General features: G+C 45.8%; 1 protein-coding gene across 1 annotated transcript in view; it reads right to left on the reverse strand.

The window, feature by feature from the left end:
* CFAP43 (cilia and flagella associated protein 43) overlaps positions 1-27,526 on the reverse strand; it is a 1,012,780-nt gene that overhangs the window by 94,300 nt on the left and 890,954 nt on the right. Inside the window, exon 34 of the mRNA XM_069611745.1 lies at positions 8,215-8,374. Coding sequence (XP_069467846.1) covers positions 8,215-8,374 — 160 coding nt within the window. The remainder of the gene's footprint in view (positions 1-8,214; positions 8,375-27,526) is intronic.

Below are 27,526 nucleotides of genomic sequence, written 5' to 3' on the forward strand. Positions count from 1 at the left end.
TAACATGGCCTTGATGCCTCTGGGCTTCGTGCGCTTTATAAATCTACTCTGAGGCCAGGACAGAGGCCGAGGCTGAAGTAAAGATAAGGGAGAGGGGGATGCCCCTTGCTTCTCCTGTGCCTGCTACTCTGTCCAACAACTGGTGGTATAGGGCATGGAGAAGGAAACCTTCTTTGACTTGCCTAGGTTTCAGCCAATGCGTCTTCTTTACATCTGCCATTTCCATAGATATTGGGTGGCAGGGGTTGAAGTGATGGCAGGCGTGGAAGGCTGCAGGAGTTAGAGCAGCAGGGAGTGCCCTGCAGTCATCATTGGAGCTGCCTCTGCTGTTCTTTGCCCCGCCTCCGCCCATCTGAAATATTCCAAGCCTCCTCACCCCCCCCGCAAGGGGGAAGCACGCGGGGGGAACGGGTGCAGGAGTTAGTGCCGCAGGGAGTTGGTGCAAGCAGGGCTGCACCGTCTGCATAGCACCCAAGATCATCTACAGGCTGCAACTAGGAAGGAGCCACCACACCAGTACCCCTCGCCCGAAAGGCTTCGATGCACAGAGAGGCTGAGGTGCTGAAGGAGCTGAACTTGAGAACCCGGAGGACCTGTGCTGGGGCAGATGCCTGACTTGGCTCAGTTGCGAGGTGAGATCCAGAGATCTAGAGGGGGTGGAGTAGCAAGGGGACAGGGGAATCAGCACATGGACTATGCAGAGCACTAGAGGAAAGAAACTCAACGAAACCACTAGTGTCCCAGACTTTGAAAGAGGCAGTAGCATTTCACTCCCCTTTGTTATTCTATTAACAGTAGCTACAATCATATAAACTCAGATCTGTTAAGCTATTTCTGCCACTTCTTTTGCCATATCGGCACCAAAACTTAAAAGGCAAGCATTGAGTGTAAAGAGGAAAATGCCAATGGCAATGCTCATGCTTCATTCCAACACTGAAGAGCATAGTCCCATCAATCCTGTACCTTCCCCGGAGGAAGCTCACACCTCAATTAGTGAGATTAATCAGTTCCTGTGCTCTTTCAATGTACCCAACACTACGGTTGGATTGGATTCTTGGGGAAAAGCATCACAATTGCCAGCTCATCGAATAAAGTAATGGACATAGCGAGCTCGCCGGGTCATTGGCCCTTCGATAACTCTATTAAGCCTAGAACTGACCGATTGCAAGCTGGGGGCTTCACAGCAGTTCACTCCCAACTAGTGGTCCCCGCCTGAATTTGGCTATGGTGGAAGTCGAAGCCCAAGAAATTGATCTCCCCCTCCCTCCTCCCACTGCACCCCATGCAGCCCCTGTGGCCTGGTCAATCCCTGCAGTTACAGCATCCTTGCTCTCCACTCAATGTTGGACAAAGTATCTTTCTCATGTTCCCAGGCCTGGACTTCATGGGCCAAGCGGGGTGGGGGCCAGAGGGGAACATAACGCCTACTATCAAGGCTGCCACGTCCACTAAATTAACTTTTGATCCTCATGGCACTAGTAGTGGGTCACCATTGGAAGGAGCAGACTGTTGGTTGGTAAGTCTGTTAAGAGGACTAGTGTGCAAGAAAGGCTGCAAGCTATTCCCATACGAGCAACAGGGGTGTCTTGCCAAGCTATGTCAGATACTATGTCACCTGGTCTCTTATCCCCCGGCAAGTAGGGGGTCAAACTTCTGGTCATGCTCTGAATGGCGAGGGGGGTCTAGCTCATAAGCAGTGCTATTGCAGCACTGTTGTATCTGAACTTGTCAAAATAAAAAATCTAATTTTAACCCTGATTGAGGCAGTCGGGAAAGGAGTGGCCAGAGGGGGACTATGGACTAACAAAGTGAGTGAAGCAAGGCCAAATAACACATCGATGACATCTGGTCTAACACTACCTGCAAACTGTACTGACAATACTAGTTAATCTCAGGGTGGAGAGATTGTAGCAGCGGGAAACAAGCCAGCACCAAGCCTAGATACAGCTCACGAAAGACTTGAGAAGCCGTGCTCCCAACAGGAGTACAGTACACTTTGCATCTGTAAAATCCAAGTCAAATGCAGGTAGAGGGTTCAGGGTCAACATCAACTCTGTCAAGGCAGTACTCCAGAAGAGCCACGACTTATCCTCCGTCCCATTCAATACAAGTAGTGAAATTACATCTTGGAGAAGGGGGGTCAATATTTTTACACCGGGTCCCCAAACTGACCTCCAACCAATATGAATCCAGGTACACGCAAATAAATACATGCTTACACTGGATGCGGACAGTGTGGGGGTGTTTGTTTGTAATTAGGGACCAAATTAAAAGTTGTACCAGGATCAGCTAACAGTGGGGTTCTTCCATTGACTATCCGAATTGTGTAACGCTCACCTGGTTCCCACAGAGGCGCGGCGTCGAAGGCGCAGAACTCTGAAGATGGACAGGAAGGGCCCCTCTATTCTGGCTTCCCTGGCTCGTTGGATACCCTCCTGTGCGTGAAAAGGGAGTATTACCAACTGTGGAACAATGCTCAAGCCTCCCACTCCCTTCCAACCCTCCACGATACCTCCTCCACGATTCCCCGTGAAGCCTCACCTTAGGGTTTGGAAGGATGAGCTCTCCATCCTGCTTCTGATGCAGGGGCGCGTTGAAACCCAGTTACTTCACTGGATTGAGGATTGATGGGAGTTCAGGTAAGCTTGACTGTTCAGGTAAGGCGCTGTAAAAGTTCTGTTCAAAAGTTCAAGCTTAATAATAATGTTCGTTGTCTAATTGCAGCAAGCGCTAATGCTTATGTCTTTTTCCCCTTAGGGGCCGGGGTTCGGAGTGCCGGAGATATGGCGCCGACCCGAAGTGAAACAGTTCTGGATGAGCGCTCAGGTAATGTCTTTGCATTCGCTCATTCAATGTCTGTGTCTTTTTTCCCCATAGGGGCCGGGGTCCGGAGATGCCAGGAAGCGGCAGGACCCGAAATGCAGTGGGAATAATCCAACAGGTAAGAGTTAAAAGGAAACTGAGCTTTCCTTATTCCTTTTCTCCCTCTCACCTTTGTTCTTGTCTTTTTTCCTCTAGGCGCCGGGGCGTAGCTGAATTCGGAAGATCGCTGCTGAAGATGGAAGCGCCTTGCAAAGGTGAGTAAAATGCAGCGCTGCAGTGATCGAAACAAAATGCCTTTAAAATGATGTCTTCCTTTTCAGGGCCGTTGGAGAAATGACTCCGGGATGCAGATTTAGCAGGTAAGGGCTTTTCTTCTCCTATTCTCTTCCTTTCTCCCCTTGCAGGTGTTCCAGGGTGCTGGCAGGCGTGGCTGAAGTAAGTGTGCACCCAAGCACTTAAACACATATCCTCTTCTATGAGCCTGGCGCCTAAGGCGCCAGGACTGGGGTCCGCCATGAGCCTGGTGCCTAAGGCGCCAGGACTGAGTCCAAAGGGCCCCGACTTGGGCCCGCTGAGACTTCCCTGGGGAAAATGATGTCTGCCTCTGGGGTTGCTGGGCCCGGCCTGGCTCCTTGGAGGTAGGCATCATGACAAATTGTCTTTGGAATATATTGGTCCTTGACAGGAGATGCCAGCTAGAGAAGAACACTACATTAGCACTCAGTGCTCACCCGTTGGGAAATCCATCATGGCAGTCAGTGCTCACAGGAGCAAATGCCACCCCTTAGGGGAGAAGGGTGCAGATTGATTCTCTTTGCCTCCCACTTTTGCAACCAAAGGGACACTAACGCTTGGTGTCCATGCCTGGTCCCATGATGAGAAGATCTTGCAATTAATTAAGCCTCCATTGAGACACGTTCTGACCACTGGGCCACGATACTTAACTTGGTGTGATTTAATATAATGAATTTGTGTCAATTATCAAGTTATTATGTTTGGGATGTTTTCTATTTGTTGTGGAAAACGTGTATGGCTTACCACCGAATAACGTTATGACTGACAGGCTTCCACCTCCATTTTATTGCGGAAACCACTGTTTCTGAATAGCAGTCACGAAGAGTAGAAACAGGATAAAGGAGAGGGAAGAATTGCCCATCATTAAGATTTTTGAATCGTTTAACCTCTTCCAAAACCTTTCATCTGGAAGGAATGAGAAGTTTGGCAGGGGGAAGCACAGGCAAAGTGCAGGTATTGGAATTCATCAGGGAATAGAGCCTGCTCTCATTCCATTGTAAATAATGGAGTAATAAACATTCTAAAGATTGCTTTGGCATCTATGTGGTTTTTGTGCACGTGTGGGTTTTATGACTCAAAAGAATTTTGTGATCAACATCCTCTTGTAAAGGCCATGGACTGGATGTGCTCCTGGCACTACTTGTAACGTTTAACATTGAATTGATGCATTTTAAAATCTTTGACAAATTCAGGGTCTTTTTTGCAATGTTGGTATGAAAGGTGGGCCCAACTGAAGGAAGCATTTTCTAAATGTGAGAACGTTTCACCTCATTTGAGAATCCTGGGCTTGATGATTGTTCCGCCACTTTGGAAGAGAGGAGCAGATTGAAAGCATCATAGGAAGTGAATGATAGCATTATTTTGGGATTTAGAGAAATATATGGAAACTCTTGCCATTTACACCCCCCTATCAGAACTCTATTCAAATATAAGATGCACACATTACAGTGCACACTAGTGGTAACACAGAATTTAATATAAGTATATTATTAACATTAATAGTGTAGTTTGCACAAGCACAATACATATTCAGCACTATAACCGTCAGAACGTTGAGGGGGGCACGGCCATCAGCTAATCTCTGAGCTACTGCCTTTGGGAGTGCCGCTGTGAACCCTGCTGCCTGTAACACCCTGTGTAGCCTGCGCAGCTTGTGACAGACATGACTCAGGACTTCCGTTTTGGCCATTCCCCCACCAGCACTGCACCCATCTTCACCAAGGCTGCTCCTGGAAGACGCAGTTAGGGACTTCAGCAAAACTCAAGCCCTTTCCCCGCCGCTCTATACCTCCACTCCGGGTCGCTTCTGGTACTCAAGACTCAGTGCCTATTCTCCACCCCACACCGCTGTTCTCATCCTAGCTGGGCTGCACCTGGCAGATGCAGCCACCCCTTTAAGCGCAACATTTCCTTGCCTGGTATCCCCACATCTCTTACAGAATTTGCCCCAGACAATTCCACTAAAACCTCTGAGGCAGTCACCTCCCTCCCCAGGAAAGTGATTCCCTGATTTATTTTTAAATCTCAAATTTGCCATATAAAAGCTTTACATATCTCACTCTCGGGCCATACCTGAACTTATATATCTTGGTAAACGCCCATGATGCACCTGGGCCTTTAACTTGGTCTTCACAGTCAATAAACCTGTCTATAAAGCTCAATTACCACTATTTGATGCAAGTATACTAACATATGCATTCGGAAAAATCATACTCATGAGCAGACTGACTTTTAATGGATATAAACATTGTGGTATGTTGTTTTGAGGGCTCAAACAGCTATTAGGAAGTTTACGTGAGTAGTGTTTATCTTGTTGAAAAAGTGAAAACATATGGACATAGCCCATATCATTATGGCAGCTAGCTGGCCTCTTTGGTATTCTGTCATTTTGCCTAATATTTAATGCCTAATGCCCAACATGCCTAATTCAAAAATAGATATTTTTCGAAGACCTAATTTGCCTGAAGCCAAAAATGTGAATAGCGACTAATTTTAAAAAGTCAACGTCAAAGGTTGGTTGATCAGGAAATCTACATTTATTCTGTTTAGAGGATAAAGGGGTTTTCAATGGAAACATGCAGAGAAATTGAACTAATCAGGGATGCAGAATCAGAGAACAAAAAACACAGGAGGGGCACAATGGGCACGTGAAAGGCATATGGCTAGCAGTGGAAGAAAGGGGTCTCTTCTGTTAAGAACAAAAAACAAAGGCAACATTTAAAACAAAAGAGATTTAAATGTCCTCTGCTATCAATACACCCAGGTGTCTTTTTAGTACTATAAATCACAACCTGAACATCTTATCTAAGAAATCTGTTTCCTTTTCTATGGACTTCTCTCCCGTATTAATACTTTCTTGGATAAAGTTTAAAGAAATTAGACTGAATTATCTGCCAAAGCACTGGCTGGCTTTTTTCCCTTTATGTTACCACTGCAATTGTCCATACTGCACTGTGTTTGATCTTCAATCCACCAAGCTTTGACTGACTCTGTCACCGCTCTTTTGGATGTGATGAAACATATTTTTTACTTGGACAATAAAATTCCAGTTAAAGTCTGGAGAAAGCCTCCCTGCCTCATCTCTTTCGTCGCTATTTTATATAATCAATGCTTTTTTGAGACAATTCCAATTGGTTCTAAAGATTTGACTTACTATTTCTCTACTAAAGAAAATCATTTTATAACAAAACTGTTTTGGCCCAGCAGTTAAAAGGCCATACATCAAATCACAACATCTTGCAAAGCTATCGATCTGGGTTTCAATCCACCACATTCTTGATCCCAGTGAGGCTTCTCTGTTGGTTTAACTTGGCTTATCTGCAGCACTTAATACATCTTCACATTAATGCCTCCTAAAAATACTAGCTGAGCGTATGGGCCTCGGTGGGGTAGTCCTGAATTGGTTTGATTCCTTTTTGTCTTTTAGGTCGCAGTTCATTATCTCCGGTCCAACACGATCCTCCCCAATTTTGGTTCCTAACAACGTCCCTCATGGCTTATTTTTCTTCCCCATTCTTTTAATCTTTGCTGTAAACCCTTGGTGACATTGCTGAAAAATACAAAATTATTATTCATCAGTATTCTGACGACACCCAGCTTTATCTGAAAGTGTCTTCTCAAGCTGATAATCCCAACCTTAAGCAATGCCTAACTGATATGGACACTTGGATGAATCCTGCCAATTTAAAGTTTAATGTTTCAAAAATGTAATTTGTTCTTTTTATCAGTCCTAACAACATGTCTCTTATTCAATCGTGATTAGCCACTCTAGTCCCCCCCTTGATGAATTACCTAAAATACCCTGCGTGGGCATATGCTTGATCTTCTTTACTGATGACAAAATGACCTTTTAAGATCACATTATCAAGAAATTGCAAGCTATTAACTTGAAACTCTCTCTGCTTAGAAGAATCAAGCCATTTATTCCTCCAGAGCTTATTTGCACAGTAGTCCAGGCCCTTGTGCTCTCCCATATTGACAGAGGTAATGCAATATTTTTGGCACCTCACAATGTGGTCTTTGTCCCCCAAGAATATTCCTTCATGCAGCAGCAAGACCAATACTAGGTCAAATAAAGTTTGATCCCATCGCTCTGATACTGTCTGAACTTTACAGACTCCCACTAGATGCCAGGTTCCATTTACAGATTGGATGTTTGGCCCTCAACGCAGTTGTACGCTATCAGCCACCATAACTCGCTGACAAGTTTCACATTGTTAGGGGAGCATGCGCCACTTGAAGCAAGGACACTATGAGCCTACATATATCGAAGACCGGTCTTGCCCGAAACTCCACACAGTGCTTGATCTTTTCTATTCCCCGCTTGTAGAATAACCTTCCTAGTGATGTTAGACTGGCCCCTTACCTTATGGTTTTTAGAAAGAAATTAAAAACATTTGTATTCCCTAATTGATGTGGCCTCTCTGCTCCTTTTATGCTGCATCAGTCATTCCCCGTTCTGCGCTTCAATATCGTCTTCTCCGATTTGCTCATTATTAAAACAAATAAATTAACAAATCAAATCATAAACACATCACAAAAGAAATTAGGCCTGAATGTATTTGGCAGAATTAGCCATACAAATAGACAAAAGAATTAGGCAATACAAAGAGGTGAAATTTCACAGAACACTACTCACAAAATATGGTGGATACTCTTCCTCTTATGGTTGTGTTCATTCTTCCATTAAGGGATTTACAAATTACTGTTCTTTTCAGGGAGTGTGATTTTGTTGATCTCGTGTACAAAGTAAAAGAACATCTTTTGTGTAAAGATTATAGACATGGGTCTATTAAGCCAAAATGAGTGGTGACATGGCCTCTTGTGTGTATGCATGAGCTCAGTCATTGAAATTGACTCTACTAAACATTGCAATTCCCTTCATTTACCTATTCATTTTTTCACCTTCTATGCCTATCTTTTGTTCTTGACTCAAATGGCATGTTTTCCTGTTCTAACAGTAGGCTCTTTATTCATGTCTTGGCTTCTGATTACTATTTGCCATTTACCCTTGTTTGATGTACCATTTGTGTTGAATTGCACACTATAAACCCCCAAAACTACAAACCGAAAATACAAATACATAAGCGTAATTACACGGATTGTGCTGTTTAGGTCCTCGATAACCCCTCTGTGCGTTAGAATGGAATCAGTGTAGTCTGGGATCAAGTCACCGCTGTCCACCTCCACCTGACCCTGTTTAAGCAGGAACTGGATGGTCAAATCCAACTGAAACTTCATCTTCTCCTCCCGAAGCCTAGAATGAAGATGTTATTAAGACAATATTATGCGTCAGGTCATAATTCATTTTCTTGTCAGATCCCTTCCTATACACTTTTCTACCATACCTTTATGCTTAGACATCAACAGTAATTTTGGTGCATTAGAGATATTAAATTAAACTATATATATAAAACAGCAATTATATTGTTCAATAGAGACACCACATTAATTGCATACTTGTTTTGCTATCAAATTACAATTACACACCTATCACACAGGGTCATGATGACAAAGTGCAATAGTGTAGATGATTTTGGTTAGGTGCTAGACAATTTTGAAAAACAAGCCCATATTTTGGTTTTCGTGAGTAGGGAAAAGGAGGCCGGTGGCAAAATAAAGGAAATTCAAGGTAAGGATAGCAAGACCTCCACTAATAAAGAAGGCATTTTAGGAATAGTCAAGCAATAGTATGCCATTTAATATAGCTCAAGTTTCAAGCAAGGCAGATAGAAAGGATAGAAAGGATACTGAACAAATACTAGATTAAAGATCTTCGTTCTTATGGCCACTGTACAAGTGATGCTTTCAGGATCCCATCTCATTGGCATTATTTCATATTGCAACGACCTCCCTGCCAACAGGTATAACAGTGGGTGAAATGATCTCTCTGTAGAATTGTTAAAGAAATGCCATACGTATTTAGTACCCCTACTACACATACTTAATAGATACATTCTTGTTATGGACATTTGCAAAAGCCATATATTGTCAGAATCGTAGGCAGGATAATATTGCTATATTTGCAAAAAAAGCTAAAGATTTAAAAGTAGTGATTTCATACCATCCAATATCATTACTTAATTGTGATAAGGCATTCAGGCTTGCAGGTAGAATTGCTGGAATAATGCCACTGGTTATACAGAAGATTTTTTTTTACACTAAACTGAATGAAATGACTGACAAAGAGTAACACTTTTTTAAAACCAACTCTGCGCTGAAAAATCAGCAAAATCTACAGTGTGAAGTGTAGGATGAAGGCGGCCAATCTTATTTGCATTGCTAATTTTGTTCCAGAGAAAGGCCGTGTAGCAGGAAAAGGCTTGCTTGCTTTCCACTTGCAGTTTTTTGTTTCCAGTCTGGCTATTTTATGGCTTCTAGTGGAGTGCTCTCTTCCAGAGATGGTGAGTTTCTCGGCCAGGTATAGCGTGGGGTTTTGGTTGTGAATTCTTTGCAGGTGAACATGATGTATGCTTGAAGGGTTAGCTAGTGCAGCTCGCTGGGGATGAGAGTAATGTGGCTGAATGTTTTTAGACTTGTGATGAGACATGCTGCAGCATGCTAGATGGCTTTCAGCAGGACCAGGTGGCATATGGGAATCCTGCGAGTAGGGAATTACTACTGCCCAGGTGGGAGATTAACAGGGATTGGACACCTTTTCTGAAACTCGGGGCAGGGAGGCAAGTTCTTGACTTTGCAGAGGAGCGTATACTGGTACCATGCTACTTGGTTCTTCCTGGCCATGTGTGTTTTGACTGAAAGGTCACTCAATAATAAATTAGAGAGATTTTATACGTGGTGGGACTGTCTCCTAATTCCTCTAATTGTTACCACAAACGCAGGTCTCTATCAGTTCAGCCCGTAAGAAATGGCTGCTGAGTGGTGGCCATCTCAGGCCAGGTGGTGGAAATGAAAACAACAATACAGTTACCAATGCCTACTTCAACAAACAAGGAGGACAGGTTCTCAGCCCCTGGCATCTCAGGCAATGAAAACAGTGTTTTCCGCAGAAACTCCCCTCTTGTTTCTATCTGCTATCCACAACAGGGGTGTAGACACTGGAGAAAGAATTGTTTCAGCAAAGATTTACAGGGGTGTAGACACTGGAGAAAGAATTGTTTCAGCAAAGATTTCTCATGATCTTCCTCAAATATTTGAGAAGGGCTCAGTAGAGATTTGTTTGCATACGCTCCAATGCTCTTCTTCATTTTTCCCTTTTCAGATTTCCACTGGAGGAGGCCCTGGGAGTTGACGCTATATTATCTCCAAGACCTTGCCAGTCACTGTATGTATTTCCCAATTTCACATCCTCACGATCCTGACTCGGGTTGTGAAGGAATGAGCTCTTGCAATGAAGGCTGTTATTTTTTGGCCTGCAGTGAGATGGTTTCCCCTTTCTAAGGCTCCCGACCATGGCTCTGCAGATGATCCATTGTTTCATCCGCGGTCCACTGAGGAGTCCGGTTCTGGTGACCGTCACACGTCCACTTAAGTCAGTCAGTATGTAAGCGGAGGAGAAATTGCTTAAATGGCTAGGTTTTACCAGTCAACTATCCAGGGCTGTGCAGGCCTCCCACAAGGACTCAACTTACAAGTCTTACAACCACGACTGGAAATTAATTCCGCAAAGTGTCCGTTTTACCAAGGTTCATCTGTTTCAATGTTTTGCCTATTATGGTAGGATATTACAACCCTCTGTGATCCTTGGGGAGAGGGGTAGTGTCAATTAGGAATTTGGTGCAGAAATCACAAAGAGGATTTACCTGTCAAGGCCAGCCTCTAAGGTAAGGGCCCAATCTTGAAATTTGCTGATGGACCTAACTTCACTCCAGAAGTCCCTGTTTGAATCGGTGGATGAGGTACTGATTACATATATTTCCCTTAAAATGCCGTATCAGGTGGTATAACTATGGCTAGACATCTGGGGACCTGTGTTCATTGATATCTTGCTCCCCTTACATTAGACTGCCCCCAGAAAGTATGGTGCATGGGTCAGGTCAAAGTTAATTCCCAAAGTTGTCTCTTCTGTTCATGCTGAGGTATCGGATCAAGCTACCCTCCTTCTTTCCTGTTAGAAGGGTTTCTAAAATTCACTGCCTAATCTTAGCAAGGTTATTCACAACCCCAGTTGGGCAAAGCCACTCTTACAACTGCTGCTGCCCAAGCACCAAGGCTGAACTAAGGAGGAAGGGGGCACTGCTATGTATTACAGTTAACACTTATTAGATTTAATAAGAAAAATACCCACGCAGGTAAGTTATAAAAATGACACCAATGTATCACAATGCTACACTAAGGCACATTTTAAATATTTCAAGGTAAGTAAAAATACTTCAGTACATAAATACAATTGACTATTAGGTAACCCACTATGGTTACACACTACTTTAGGGTCACAAGCAGTTATCTAAACTGTAAATCCATTCACCAAAGTAGGGAGAACAGGTCTTAAGCACATATCAATACCTAGGCATTATAATTATAAGGTATCCAGTACCATATACTACAACTTCAGCAGCCCATCCCTACCCTGTAACAAGTCTAGTAGCCTTTTAGATGTCACAAATGGTTCCTGAGGTGAAAGGTGAGTAATCCAGGAGGGCCTACTCAGCTGGTGTAGGTAAATTACTGTAGTTCGTTATTGCAGGACAAATACACCATACAAAATATGGACTTAGGTGTCTTAAGTAAAGTTCCAGCAACTGGAAGAGCAGCTGCCCTGCTTGGGGTTCACAAGGAAGACCCACAAAAGTAATGACCTGGACACCACTGTCCTGCGTCAGCCCCAGATAGCGCTAAGGTAAGCTGGACTTTACATCCATTGGAAACCCAAAAGGGAAGGCGGTGGTTAAAGAGATATAGGGAATCAGAAATGGTCCCACTTAAGAGGAAAATGCTGAGGAAGTCTAGCCTCATCATTATGGCCACTGTGCAGGGTCATCGAGTTGCAGGTTTCAGGGTGTTCACTGCCGGTCATCTTTAGGTTCCTCTGCAGACTTCAGACTGTAAGGGGGCACCGAGAGTTAGTTCCACAATGAAGGAGCGACATTCACGGAGACCCTCACGGATGCATGTCTTGCAATGACCATGGAAAAATTCATTGGGCATTCTGCAACTCAGTAGTTGAACTTTGGTCTTCCTGCAGGTGTTCCTCCTGGTGGAGAACAGCACCGTAGATTTCCTGTGTCCCAGCAGATCTTTGAGGATGCCTACAAAGACTTCCAGCCATTTTGCCAGCTGGAAGTCCTTGCAGCGAGGAACAGCGGGTTCTGGGCCTAGCAGAGGAAATAGAAAGATGCACCCTCCTATGAACAAAAACTGGTGATGTACCTTGAGCAGGACAGGTGCCTGGATCATGTAGGGGAGGACTGGTCCAAGAAGACCCCCCTCGCCTGCGCTTTCTCCCCAGGTGAGGGCTATGGCTCTTTTGGGCGTCCCCTCATGCCACCCGGGCCCAGGTGGTGGAGGGTTCACCCACTGAAGACATTGCCCGCACGTATTAATTGCCCACATGTATTAAAATCTAGCTAGGCCTAGAAACCATTTTGTCTGGTAAAGATGGTGTGAGCTCAGCGCACTGTAGCGCGGCCCCCACCCTTGGAGGGTTTCAGTCATCCTTGTTGCCGCAGCACCCTGGCAGATCCGCTGCGAGCACGTTCCCACGAATAAGACGGACATGAGCTAGTGTAATACACTAACATTGTAACAGTTCACCTCCCGCAGTGTATCATCGCTCCCAGCATGACCCGGCCAGCAGGCCTAGGCAATGAAAAGAACAGTAAAATAGTCATTGAATGACAGACAATCTTTATATATTAATGTTGAGACTACTTGCAAAGGATGCTTTCTTCCACAAAATCCTTTATATTACAAAAGCCTGTAAAATGTAGAATTGCAAGAAATCATGCTTCCATGATATAAGCGATGGTGAGCCCACACCATTGCAGTTGGGTGCTAATAATAAAGGAACGCACCAGGAATCTATTTGTTACGTGTATTACTGAGAAACTTACACCCCATGGGCTCGCGCCATAACTGAACTAATGCTGCTAGAGTACACGAGAAAACGAATGTAACCATACTGTGGAACTCATGTGAAGGATGCGCAAGAAATGCACTTGTCATGTGTGTATGTCTAAGCCCCTTATGTGCCACCACCGTCACGTACAGTGGCGAGTCATTTCCTATGTACTCCACCAACCCGACTACTACCTCACTTACTGCAACTGTATATGCATATAACTAAATACTGTAGTTGTTAAAACATAGTGTACGAATACGGTGTTCAGACTGGGTATAATCGAGACACATTCAGCAAAGTTGAAATGCATGTTTTAAAATGATTTGAATAAGTATTATAGAATGTTCAAATGTTTGATGTTTTTACCTAAATCAGCAACACACGAGGGAGATACCTTTGTGAAATACGTGCAAGGCCATTCCCCCTCCCACCCTGCGAAGGCTGCCAAAGGCATGAGAGCAGAGACCGCGCCGCGCTGCTTTACCTCCCCCAACCAGACTGGAGCCGCTTCAAAGACTTGTAACCCCCTCTGAAGCACCCAAGGCCGCCACCCGCCACCTGCATTATTTACAGCACAGCAGTAAACCTCTGCCTGAACACACGCGCCCCCTCGTAAACCTCACAACCCACCGGACCATCTCAGACTTATGGCCCTGTGCAATCAGGACACCCAACACTTTGACAACACACAGCAGAACATCCATAACAACTTCTAACAAGGCAGAAAGACCTGTACCGCCCGTCCCAGGCCCTGAAGCTTAGCCCCTCGACCTATGGCCCCGGTCAACAGGACACTGGTAACAATGTCCTGACGTATTACCTCCAGACCCCTCACGAGGTGCATTCCTCCTGTGTTGCATTAACCTGTAGTATAACCTATTGGAAGATTTACTAAAGAAGATAATATTGAAACGATTGAATGACTGCGGTGTGCATGGCCTAGGGCAAATAAGTCAGGAAAGGACATTCATCTCTGACATTGGCCGCGATGGCACGACAACACCGCCCGGATGAACTCCGCCACCCTGCCAGGCCCAGCCCAACCCACGAGGCTGACCAGTGACGTCTTCCAGCCAAAGCCAACCACATCACAGCAGCACCTATAGTTAGTCGTCGCCACCCAATCCCCTTGAACTTGTGCCCCCTATAGTGTGTAGGTTCTTATGACGTTTTTTGTAAATATATACGCCTGTCTTTGCTATTGTCAGACAGAGCGCTCTCGGAGTTTGCAGAGTTCTTTGCATGCCCTATTCTGATTGATAAACTCCCATTTACGCTCACCCGCACTCTGTCTTGGCCTTATTCCCATTTTGGGAGAGTCCTTCATTGTCTCTCATTGCGGGGAGGATCGTGCTTGTTGGGGACGCTTGCTTTCAGTGGTGACCCCGATAGCGTGATTTTTATCTCTTCCTAACTCATTATAACCGTCCCCTTTTGGCACGAGAATCTCCGGTCGAAAAGGGATACGCACGGTGAGCCGGCTCCGGGAGGCTGCCCGCCAACGGCGACCGGTACACTAAGAAGTGCGCACTCAATAGAGAGAGGGTACGGGATCCCGGTTGAAAAATCCCCTTTGAGTACCGCTCGCCGGAGCCGGGGCTGACGGCGACACTGCCTGGACGGACCCAGTTTCGGAGACTATCGGTTCAAGACGGGCACGTGAGTACTGAGTGTGAGCGATTGTACAGGGAGCGGGGAGAGAAGTGTAGGACAGGGAACGAAAAGGGGGTACGAAGATATACTAAAAATTATTCTAAAATTTCCTTTCTTTTTCTTTGCATATGGCCATTAGGATTACGAGGTGAATAAGAGATAAAAGTGACGGGAACCTAGCTCCGAAAGGGGGTGGAAGGCGGCGCCGCATAGTGCTATATTGACTAGTACTGAGAATATATGACGAAGTGAGATACAAGATAAAAGTGTTCAGCAAAAGGGGGCACTGAGAATATATTAGTGATCGCTATTACTTCTTTCTTTTCTTTTTCTTTAGGGGTAGTGGGAGAATAAAAACTGAGTTTAGCACGAACTTGGGAAGAAAGTAAGAGAAAAAGGGGTCCTACTAGAAGGGGGAGAGCAGGTCCAAACATATAAATATCTGCATATGCGCATCCATCTATCTAAGTAAGACAGACAAGGACAGCCGGCTAGGGAGGAAAGGGAGGGCAGCTTGAATGGTGCATTGAGTGTTATCAAGAGGTGTGTGCACCTTGTATGTGTCAGGGGACGATTTGAGGTTGTGAATGTGCATAACGGTTATAAATGTATAATAGTTAAATGGTCATGGTAAGTGTGATGTGTATGTTTTGACTTCCGGATTGATATTGTCAAAATAAATGATGGGTTGCCCTTGTATGTGCCCCCCCAAGAGAACAGAGTAGACGCTGTGTATAGCTAGTTGTGTACCGTGCAATCAGGGGAAAGGGGGAGAGGGCCCAGACGAGCCCAACATTGAATGTGAAGTAGCATAAAAAAATATATATATATATTGATACTGCATTTACCTTGTAGTTGCAGACATACAGAGAAACAAAAGCACTAGGAGAGCACAGAGATGGGGGCTGAAACACCCTTATCACATATTTGTAAGAATCTTCCAGGATACGCGGAGCGAATCAAGAAATATCACGACCAATGGGTAACTGAGTTGAAGGGAGAGGGGTTACCCCAGATATGGCCAGAGGGAGGGTCATTTGATAAAAGCGTTCCGGATATGGTGGTAACATGCATTTTCTTGAAGTACAAAGGGAAGCAGCTGCAAAATAGGAGGGAAATATTAGATCTTTGGCGGCTATTTGAAGAGATACCACCGCCTAAAGCACCAGCATCAAATCCTGATCTCCCATCCACTACAGACAATCCACTGATGATACAGAAAGATATCAAAGAAGTGTCAAGTGTAGCGCCACCAGTAGAGGTAATAAGTTTGTACCCGATATTAAAAAAGCCTGTACCCGCAGAAGGATACAGCGATCCGACGTATGTGCCTCCCCCGACAACCCCTACACCCCATTGGCCCACTGCACCCCCACCATATGAAAGTACAAGGGAGCGAGGACAGGCGAGTACACAAAGGGTGGACATAGAGAAACTCACAGATGATTTACAGTCAAGACTCTCAATAGCAAAAGATGAGCTCTCGAGGATAAAAGACATGTGCGGACAAACAGCACTTAATGAGACTAGATCAGGGCGCACGTCTAGAGCGCCAGGCGAGACAAGAAGACCTGAAGAGGGGTGGAAGAAAGGTGAGATACTGTTCAGAATTGAAGAAGAACCAACACGAATAATTGAAATAGAGACACGTGAGGGAGATACTGACAATGATGAAAGGCCTATGGGGGGACAGAGAGGAATTATTATGCGACATAAGGGACGAATTAGAAGAAAGTGACAGGTTGAGCATGGCTATAGGAGGGGGAAGCGAAGGGGGGGATGGCACATGTTCAGTGAGAACACTGGACGATGAGTGGTCGGGACGACTAAGGAACAGAGTGGGAAAAATGGCATCACTAGAAACATCAGCATCCAAATCGGGTCCGGATGCCATAACGAAAGGAAAGCTACAGCTCCTGTTGATACACAGAGGAGGAGGGAGACCTAACTATATCCCATGGGCACAGATGGATAAAGCCAATTTATTAAAGCTATTGCCCCCATTATCAGGAGGGGCAAGTAAGTGGATATACGCCTTTGAAAAACATACTGCTGGGGTACCCCTAGCTATAGGAGATGTGAAAAGTCTGCTCGTATCAGCGGTGGGCAATCAGGCTGAAAGAGTATGGGTTAAAGCCGGTTTCCCGGGAGTAACGTTAGATTGTGACCGCCATGATGGGGCCTCCTTTAACACAGTGCGGGCTAGGGTGTGGGACGCCTTACGCGAAACATTCCCAGATACACCGGACTTACAGTCAGTGATGCAATGTACAATGAATGACGGGGAGGAGGCTATGGATTACATTTTTCGGGTCCAAGAGATGTGGAGAGCGGAGACGGGCACGCCTTGGCATCAATCGACATCTTTATTTTACTTCATTATAAAAAGAGGGCTCCCAAAGGAAGTGCAGAAAGCGCTCGACAAGATAGCAGGTATTGAAGCAAAGGGATGGCCAGAAATTCAGAGCATAATAGTACACCATTGTAAACGAATAAAGGAAAGGGAGAAGGAGGTGGCTCAGAAAAGATTGGCAGACGAAGCGAAGTTAGTACAGACAATTGGTGAAGGTCGCAGCAGCAGTAGCTGCGCTCCCACACAGCAGGGAGGGAGACGATGAGGAGGAGGGGCTGATAGCAATACAAGGAAGGATGGCAGCCAATTGGGCGGGAACAGGACAGCGGCAGTGGAATGAGCAAGAGCAAGGTGGAGGTCCGCAGTGGCAAGAGTGGACCCCTCCAGGGGGACGAGGTGGGTACAGGGGCCGAAGAGGAGGCGGAACGGGGTATGGGAGAACGGGAGGAAATGGATGGCAGGGCCCTAGAGGTGCACAAGGAAGTTGCTGGAACTGCGGGCGATGGGGGCACTATTCTAGAGAGTGCAAAAGCAGACCCAATAACGGGTTCCAAGAGGTAGAACAATATGGCCATCCCCACCCGGGAAGCCCATATGGCCTCCCAATGGGACAACAACAACTAAGAAACCCAAGCCAAGGTAATGCCGGCCAGCAACAGGGACCCCAGTATAGAACACAAAACCACCCACAAAACAACGACAGTATGCAATATACACCAGGTAACCCTTTCGCGACAGCAGCAAACGGGGCCCCCGCACCAGCACCTTACAACGGCATGTCAGTGGTCTCAGGAAACGTATTTAATGAGGGGGGGGCGATGAGACACCCCGCATAGGACAGCCCACAGAGAACACTTGCGTGTCCAGTTCTATCTACCACCTACAGTGCAGCAGAGGAACCATTGGTAGGGGCGCAGATAGGAGACAAGCAGTTTATATTCATGGTTGATTCGGGAGCGGAGAAATCATGTGTCAGAGAGGGCCGGTTCCCGTTATCTAACAGGAAGTTAGAGACGCAGGGGTTCTCTGGGGCTGTAATTGAAGTTCCTTACACAGAAGCTTTGGATGTAACGGTGGGGGGCAAGACTGTGAGGGCACCCTTACTGTATTACGAACAGTCCCCAATAAATTTGTTGGGGAGGGATCTTATGAGTAAACTTAACATGACCATATCATTCACTGAAAGAGGAATAGTGTGTTCTACACCCGGGATATGCCCCTTGCGTGCGATGTTGGTAGTACAAGCCTACACAACCACACAGGAAATACGAGGGCTGCCACAAAATGAGGAAATGTTTATTGAAGGGCTAAAGACTTTGGCCCTCGTAATTCCAGAGCTAAAAAGCATGGATTGGAGGATTCCAGCAGAGTTCCTCTTCCGCCCCATAGTGTGTCCAAACGCAGCACCAGGATCAGTGGTATTGTTGGATTTGCACGCTGTGCAGGTATCAGCGAAAAGGATCGCTGTGATTGGAATGGACAGGGAAGGATGTGAGTGGCGCACAGTGCTGTGTACAAATGCCAACCTCGCCCTACGCGAGGTAACAGATGAGGATCTCTTTTCAGACACAGAAGGGGATGGTGAGATAGTCATGGAAATAGCGATGCCCTGTGACATTTTGATCCAAGCCAGGGAGATCCCCGTCCAATTGATGGCAGTGGTAGGAACACCACCGTCATTTTTTGATGACGACATGAGGCTCGTACCAAACAATTTATGGACAACAGGCCCCCATGATGTAGGGCTGTTGCACGGAGTACAACCTGTAATAATAAAACTAAAGCAAGGAGCAATCTTACCACGAGTAAAACAGTATCCATTGTCTCGTGAAGCTGAAGAAGGGATAAAAGAAACAATACATGCACTACTAGCACAAGGGATAATAGTGCCTTCAAACTCCCCATGCAACACATGTATTTATCCAATCAGAAAAGCGAAAGGGGGATCTTGGAGGATGATACAGGACTTACGCCCCCTCAATGATGTAATTCAGAAAGAGTTCCCTCTAGTCCCGAACCCTGCATCAATACTATGCAGCATCCCAAAAGCAGCATCACATTTCACAGTAGTGGACTTGAAAAATGCATTTTTCTCAATACCCCTGGCTGAAGAGAGTAGATACCTTACAGCCTTCACGCTGGGGGTTTGAGATATGAACACTGCAGACTACCACAGGGATACTGTGAGAGCCCGAGCATATTCAACCGCATATTGCATGAAGATTTGGGAAACCTATCAGTTGAGAGTACGATTATTCAGTACGTAGATGATTTATTACTGTGTGCACAAGATGAAGCAACATGTAGAAAAGATTCAACAACGCTCCTGACTCTACTCGCCAACAAAGGATACAAGGTAGACAAGGAGAAGCTACAGTACTGCCTGACTGAGGTCCTATACCTGGGACAGCTCATATCAAAAGATGGAAAAAGAATAATTCCCGACAGGGTAGAGGCAATAAGATCAGTAGGAGAACCCACAACAGTGAAAGATATGCAGAAATTCTTGGGGATGTGCAACTATTGCCGAGCATGGATACTAGACTATGCAGCATACACAAGGCCCCTCCTACAAGCACTGAGGGAAGCACAACAGGAGAATGAAAAAATAAAATGGTCAGAAGAAATGAGCATGTCATTTCAATCATTGAAAGAGCTAATTTCAAGCGCTCCAGTACTAGCAAACCCTGATTATGGACGCGAATTTTACCTATTCTCACACTGCAAGGGAACACTCATGACAGCAGTACTGACACAAAAAACATCCTTAGGACACAAGCCATTGGCTTACTATAGTGGTACTTTAGATGCCGTGATGCAGGGTCATTTCGCATGCGAACAATCACTCGCTGCAGCCGCATTCACAATTGAGAAAAGTGCCACAATAGTAATGGGTTGCCCTGTGACATTGTTTGTGGAACATTCATTATTTGCAATACTTGAGAGATCAAAGAGCACACTGACCACACAGCGGGCGACAGCCTACGAGATTATATTGTCCAGCGCCAACATCCATATAGTGAGATGCAAGACAGTGAACCCCGCCACATTCATTACAGAAGCGTGCACAGTACAGGATATGCAGAACCACGATTGCGCAACCTACACAGGAGAAGGAGGGGAGGACACAGTGGTGTGTGAGAACGCTCTAAGCGAGGGGGAAGTGTACTTTGTGGATGGGTCGGCATCAATTGATGTGGATACGGGAGAAAAACACGTTGGCATGGCAGTAGTAAGGTTAGAAGAAGGTGAGTATGAAACACTAGTACAGTACCGCCTCCCATCACATTACTCTGCACAGGCAGCAGAACTGATTGCGCTCATAGAAGCACTACATGCAGCAAAGGGTTGTGCAGTGACAATATACACAGACTCAGCTTATATGACGACGATAGTACATGGAGGTCTAGCAAGATGGGGGCGTAGGGGATTTAGGAGGGCAGACGGAACACCAGTACAGCATGCAGAATTGTTGAAAGAATTAATTGAGGCCCTACAAAACCCTACTGCAGTAGCAATAGTGAAGTGCCAAGCCCATACATCCAACACAGACTTTGTGTCCTTGGGGAACGCGGCAGCGGATGCTGCCGCCAAGGAGGCTTCCTATTTTCAGAAATATGACACAGGTGAGTACATGCTGAAGAATAAGAGAACCGAAGAGCCCCCAGAAGGGTACAACATGATGTCCATATCACAAATACTAGAATTGCAGGAAGGAGCTAGTGCAGAGGAGAAATTGATATGGACAAAACGGGGGTGCAGCCAGTCGGGAACAGACCTACTGTGGCGACAAAATAACTCAGGGAAAGTGGTAATGCCGCTACAGTTACTAGAAGTTGCATTTCAACAGCTACACTTCCCTGCACATAATACCAAACAGCACATCGCAGCGGAAATACAGGAAGAATGGTTCGTGCCCTGTCTCCAGGAGCATGTGTCTCGATTGGCAATGGAATGCACAACATGCCAAATATACAATTCAGGAATGACATTGCGCACACTCCGGGGAACAATTCCTAAACCCATTGGCCCATTCAGAGAACTGCATATAGATTACGCTGACATGGGGGAAAGGTGCAATGGCGCACGATACATGATCGTGGTTGTGTGCCCATTTTCAAGGTGGGTGGAAGCAGGACCCTGTGCGCGACCTGATGCCAAAAGCGCCGCCAAGTTCCTAGTGAATGAGCTTTTCAAGGAAGTTACTACATTATTGGGAATAAAACATAAATTGTGTTTGATTTATCATCCCCAAAGTAATGGCGTAGTGGAAAAGATGAACGGACTGTTAAAGGGCAGGCTATCAAAACTATGCTTTTCATTGAAAAAGAATTGGATTTACTGCCTACCCCTTGCGCTATTTGAATTGAGAAATCAGCCAAGCAAAGACCACCATTTATCCCCGCACGAGATCGTGACCGGGAGACGAATGAATACAGCACACTCTCCACTGCGCGAACACTCAGATGCTCACAGAAGCGCCGCAATATTGGGAGATGAGTTTACAGATTATTTAAGGAAATTGACAAGGGCAGCGCGCGTCATATCAAAACAACTGTCCCCACCTTTCACTAGAGAAGAGGGAAATGTAACAGGATCTGTCATGGAGCCAGAGCAACAGCTACAGCTGATGCCAGGCGACTCAATTTATGTTAGAAGCTTTGTGCGTCGGTGGAATGCACCACGATTCCATGGCCCATACGAGGTAATATTTTGCACGCCCACGGCAGTAAAGGTAAAGGGCTTGAGGTACTGGGTGCACTTGACCGACGTACGGAAGGCATACAGCAATGTACAAGAGGAGATAGATGAGGAGGCACAGACAACAGCAAACGATGAAACTGAGTAAAGTGTCTAAATATGAACTTGTGTGTGTATGTCAGCACTGGACTACAGTGGGAGAATAACTGATAAGGATATTTGAGAAAAAAAAAAAAAAAGAGAGAATGTGTGTTTTGTTTTTATTTTGTTGAATGGTATGAAATTAATGAAATAACAAAATTATAGCCTGTGTACACCCTTGTCTGTGAATACCCCTCCCCGCATCCCCACCCGCTTCCATTCCCTGTCAAATTTATATTGGCACCGATGGTGCCGGCAAAACGTTTACATGCATGTACTTAATGCACTTTTATATCTCAAACAGGAGCTTCCATGGCATCTAACGGGCAGCCTGCAACGGATAGAATTAGTAGAATGAGAGAATTAGTACATGAGAGATGCAGATATTCGTATGAGTGTGGATTATCAGTATGCATCACATTGTTTTTTATGATAATGTTTGGCCTGGTTACATATTGGTTTATAGCGTTCATCTCTATCGAGATCTACGAGGGGGGAGGGAGTAACAACACTACTGGACGATTTAACAGCACCACCGGGCCCAATGCAACTGCAGGTGTTAATACCAGGGAAGGCGATTTTTTGATATGGGACGGAACTAAATTTGTATGGGGGCATCATACCACACCATCCAGTGTTGTCACCTCACAAAAAAAAAGCCACAAGGTGGAATGCAGAGCAGTACAGTGTCTCCACCAGGGGTATCTAATTACAATGCCCACAGTCTCAATGACCGAAACCCGTCTGCCATTTCATGGTTGTATAACACCCCCACCAGCCAGCCTGCCCCCATCCTAAAAAACAAACTGCCAGATAACGTCAGGAAAGAAGACGAAAAGCTACTAGCAATGCACAAAATATTATATGATGAATGGGCCAAGGGGGGCGGGAATGAGAAAGGGGGGTCTAGTTTGTCCACTGCTCAGGGAGTTGGGAAGTACATGAGGAACAAGAACAACAGACGGAAGAGGGAAGCAGAGAAGAGGAAGTATGATGAGTACTATGGGCTAGGTCTAGATAAGATGGAAGACCCACGACACCCCCATCAAACAAATAAGTGGTATGCAGATATGAGTGCCACAGCTAAACAGACAACAAACGAGAGCTGTTATGTCTGTTCTCTCATCCCTCACGCATCAGGCACACTCAAAGTATTGTTACCCAAAGAGTTGCCTATTGTGGATGCCCAATGTCTCCTTCATCTCACGTTATGCAGGATTAAGAACACCTTCCAGGCACACGAAGTAACTTTTCAAATGCTGCAGAACGAGAAAACGTGCTACCCAAAAACGGCAGGGGTGGTATGTTTGAAAGAACCATTTTTTGTAATAGAAGGGACACTTTTTTCTGACAACAAGCGGAAGGACGAAGAAGTACTGTGCAAAGCGGAAGCACTAAGAGGTGTGGCACCGGATAAATTGCAGTGGATAGAGGAAACATGTACACCAGTATGGAGAGAACACATTTCAAAACTAACTTGGGTAACTGCCATTGAAAAGCCGTTCAAACTGCAGAGCGAAATGGACTATGGACTTTGTTTTAAAGGAGAAGGGAGGACCCCCATGGGAACAAACAAGAACTGCAACAAGACCCTCACCATTCCAGATCTAAGGAAAGGAACAGCGGCCCTGATGGACACGTACTGGGTATGCGGCAACCAGGCATACCTACACCTCCCCCAGTCATGGAGTGGCAGCTGCTCAATGGCCACTCTGCACTCAGCCCTAATGGTGATACCAGAAAGCCACATCGATGGGAGCAAAAGGACACAGGAACGCATGCAGAGTGTGGCTCAACCAACTGCAGAGTCACAAATATATGTCCTGTCTTCTGGAAGCAAGGGGGCAGTGCTGACCCGTAACAGACGAGCATCAAATTACATATCAAAGGCATCATCAGAACTATTGGCTCAGATCCCAGACAAATATCGATTATTCAGCTCAGCAGAAACATTTTTTGCCTCACTCGTCTCAAGTGTCCAAGCAAGGGCAAACGCAAAATGGCTCCAGATAACACGCTGGGAATTGATTCAGCTGGCAAACGACACTGAAGAAGGATTCAATATAATAAAAGTGGAACTAAGAGCTTTACGACTAATGACCATGCAAAACAGGTATGTCCTGGACCTGTTGACGGCGATGGACGGCGGTGTTTGCCGAAAAATAGGAAGTGCCTGCTGCACTTTCGTACCTTCTGAAGACGCAGAGAATGGCTCCCTGTCCCATGTGATCGAAGCAGTCCACAACCTAGGAGAGAAAATGAAAATGGAAGGTGGAGCAGAAGCGAGTACATGGTTCGACAACATCTTCTCCTGGGTTCCCTCATGGCTTGGAACAACTGTGAAATTTTTAATACCAGCTGTTGTGTTCCTCCTTTTACTTTTTTGCCTGTGCCAGGTGGGTCTTCGAGTTTGTGCTAACGCAGTACCAAATGGTGCAATGATGATGGTGACAATGGGCAACTCACACGGTACAATAAAAACGATGCAAGAAGCACAAGTACAAACAGGGATAGATAACTCACCCAGGTACCAACTGGTGCCTATATACCATGATAAAAATATTGTAGATAAGTTGTGGCACACCACCATCAAAGAGCCCCGTATATTAGAATGGTATGAGGAAGTTTGGGTAGATTTGGAAGGAGATGGTGGATGCATATATCTAATGTGTACCCCAGATGAATACGCCCGGAGAGGTGAGAGCTTAAGGGGGGTGTGCAGAGCATGGATGCCTATCAAAGGAACTCCTGCATGGGATGAGGCGGTGATGGACGAGGCAGAATGTAGGAGGATAGAAGATTTAAAGAATTCGTTACTTTAGTAACGAAAGGGGGGAAATGTAGGGGAGGACTGGTCCAAGAAGACCCCCCTCGCCTGCGCTTTCTCCCAGGTGAGGGCTATGGCTCTTTTGGGCGTCCCCTCATGCCACCCGGGCCCAGGTGGTGGAGGGTTCACCCACTGAAGACATTGCCCGCACGTATTAATTGCCCACATGTATTAAAATCTAGCTAGGCCTAGAAACCATTTTGTCTGGTAAAGATGGTGTGAGCTCAGCGCACTGTAGCGCGGCCTCCACCCTTGGAGGGTTTCAGTCATCCTTGTTGCCGCAGCACCCTGGCAGATCTGCTGCGAGCACGTTCCCACGAATAAGACGGACATGAGCTAGTGTAATACACTAACATTGTAACAGTTCACCTCCCGCAGTGTATCATCGCTCCCAGCATGACCCGGCCAGCAGGCCTAGGCAATGAAAAGAACAGTAAAATAGTCATTGAATGACAGACAATCTTTATAAATTAATGTTGAGACTACTTGCAAAGGATGCTTTCTTCCACAAAATCCTTTATATTACAAAAGCCTGTAAAATGTAGAATTGCAAGAAATCATGCTTCCATGATATAAGCGATGGTGAGCCCACACCATTGCAGTTGGGTGCTAATAATAAAGGAACGCACCAGGAATCTATTTGTTACGTGTATTACTGAGAAACTTACACCCCATGGGCTCGCGCCATAACTGAACTAATGCTGCTAGAGTACACGAGAAAACGAATGTAACCATACTGTGGAACTCATGTGAAGGATGCGCAAGAAATGCACTTGTCATGTGTGTATGTCTAAGCCCCTTATGTGCCACCACCGTCACGTACAGTGGCGAGTCATTTCCTATGTACTCCACTAACCCGACTACTACCTCACTTACTGCAACTGTATATGCATATAACTAAATACTGTAGTTGTTAAAACATAGTGTACGAATACGGTGTTCAGACTGGGTATAATCGAGACACATCCAGCAAAGTTGAAATGCATGTTTTAAAATGATTTGAATAAGTATTATAGAATGTTCAAATGTTTGATGTTTTTACCTAAATCAGCAACACACGAGGGAGATACCTTTGTGAAATACGTGCAAGGCCATTCCCCCTCCCACCCTGCGAAGGCTGCCAAAGGCATGAGAGCAGAGACCGCGCCGCGCTGCTTTACCTCCCCCAACCAGACTGGAGCCGCTTCAAAGACTTGTAACCCCCTCTGAAGCACCCAAGGCCGCCACCCGCCACCTGCATTATTTACAGCACAGCAGTAAACCTCTGCCTGAACACACGCGCCCCCTCGTAAACCTCACAACCCACCGGACCATCTCAGACTTATGGCCCTGTGCAATCAGGACACCCAACACTTTGACAACACACAGTAGAACATCCATAACAACTTCTAACAAGGCAGAAAGACCTGTACCGCCCGTCCCAGGCCCTGAAGCTTAGCCCCTCGACCTATGGCCCCGGTCAACAGGACACTGGTAACAATGTCCTGACATATTACCTCCAGACCCCTCACAAGGTGCATTCCTCCTGTGTTGCATTAACCTGTAGTATAACCTATTGGAAGATTTACTAAAGAAGATAATATTGAAACGATTGAATGACTGCGGTGTGCATGGCCTAGGGCAAATAAGTCAGGAAAGGACATTCATCTCTGACATTGGCCGCGATGGCACGACAACACCGCCCGGATGAACTCCGCCACCCTGCCAGGCCCAGCCCAACCCACGAGGCTGACCAGTGACGTCTTCCAGCCAAAGCCAACCACATCACAGCAGCACCTATAGTTAGTCGTCGCCACCCAATCCCCTTGAACTTGTGCCCCCTGTAGTGTGTAGGTTCTTATGACGTTTTTTGTAAATATATACGCCTGTCTTTGCTATTGTCAGACAGAGCGCTCTCGGAGTTTGCAGAGTTCTTTGCATGCCCTATTCTGATTGATAAACTCCCATTTACGCTCACCCGCACTCTGTCTTGGCCTTATTCCCATTTTGGGAGAGTCCTTCATTGTCTCTCATTGCGGGGAGGATCGTGCTTGTTGGGGACGCTTGCTTTCAATCATCATACAAGTCTTAGGGAGGAAGGCAACTTGCAGAGGTCTCGGTCGATAAGAAGATCGAGATTTGCAACACAGTGGTATTTGCTGAGCCAATGCTGGTTCCTGCAGCAGTCCTTTGGTCATTTTCTTCTATGGATCTCCTCAGATCCAGTGGATGACTTGGTTACTGGGTTCAGCTAGTCTCCTTATATCCAGAAAAGGGCTGAGGAGATCTCAGTCATCCAATGAGGACACTTTGCAACTTTCAAACTTGCAGGTGTCTGTACAATAGTGAAGAGCCAGTCTCCCCAAATCTGCCTGGCAACACCCAAGCTCCTGGAGGAATGTGGTTTGGGGGCATACAGTACCCTCCTCACTTCCTACCAGCACACACACAACGGAGATCCTTTGTGGGCTTCTTGTAAGAAACCTGCCAAGGGGCATGAAGAAAGGAGGCCCTCTCCCATCTAGCAAGGCAGAAGGATTGCCTACAAAGGACAGGCCATCTTGAACAGGATTTAAAACACATGGGGCCTGATTACAAGTACGGCATTGCAGCAAAATTAAAACGGTAGTAAAACAGAGGTAACTACTTCTTTATTACTGCACTGCCGTGATATAGGTTTGCCAGTAAGGTGGAAGAAAAACCTGCATCAAAAAGCTGGAAGTAATTCCGCCAC

The sequence above is a fragment of the Ambystoma mexicanum genome, chromosome 8 (assembly GCF_040938575.1).
Source record: "Ambystoma mexicanum isolate Mex_15411 chromosome 8, UKY_AmexF1_1, whole genome shotgun sequence".
In the NCBI taxonomy this organism is placed as follows: domain Eukaryota; kingdom Metazoa; phylum Chordata; class Amphibia; order Caudata; family Ambystomatidae; genus Ambystoma; species Ambystoma mexicanum.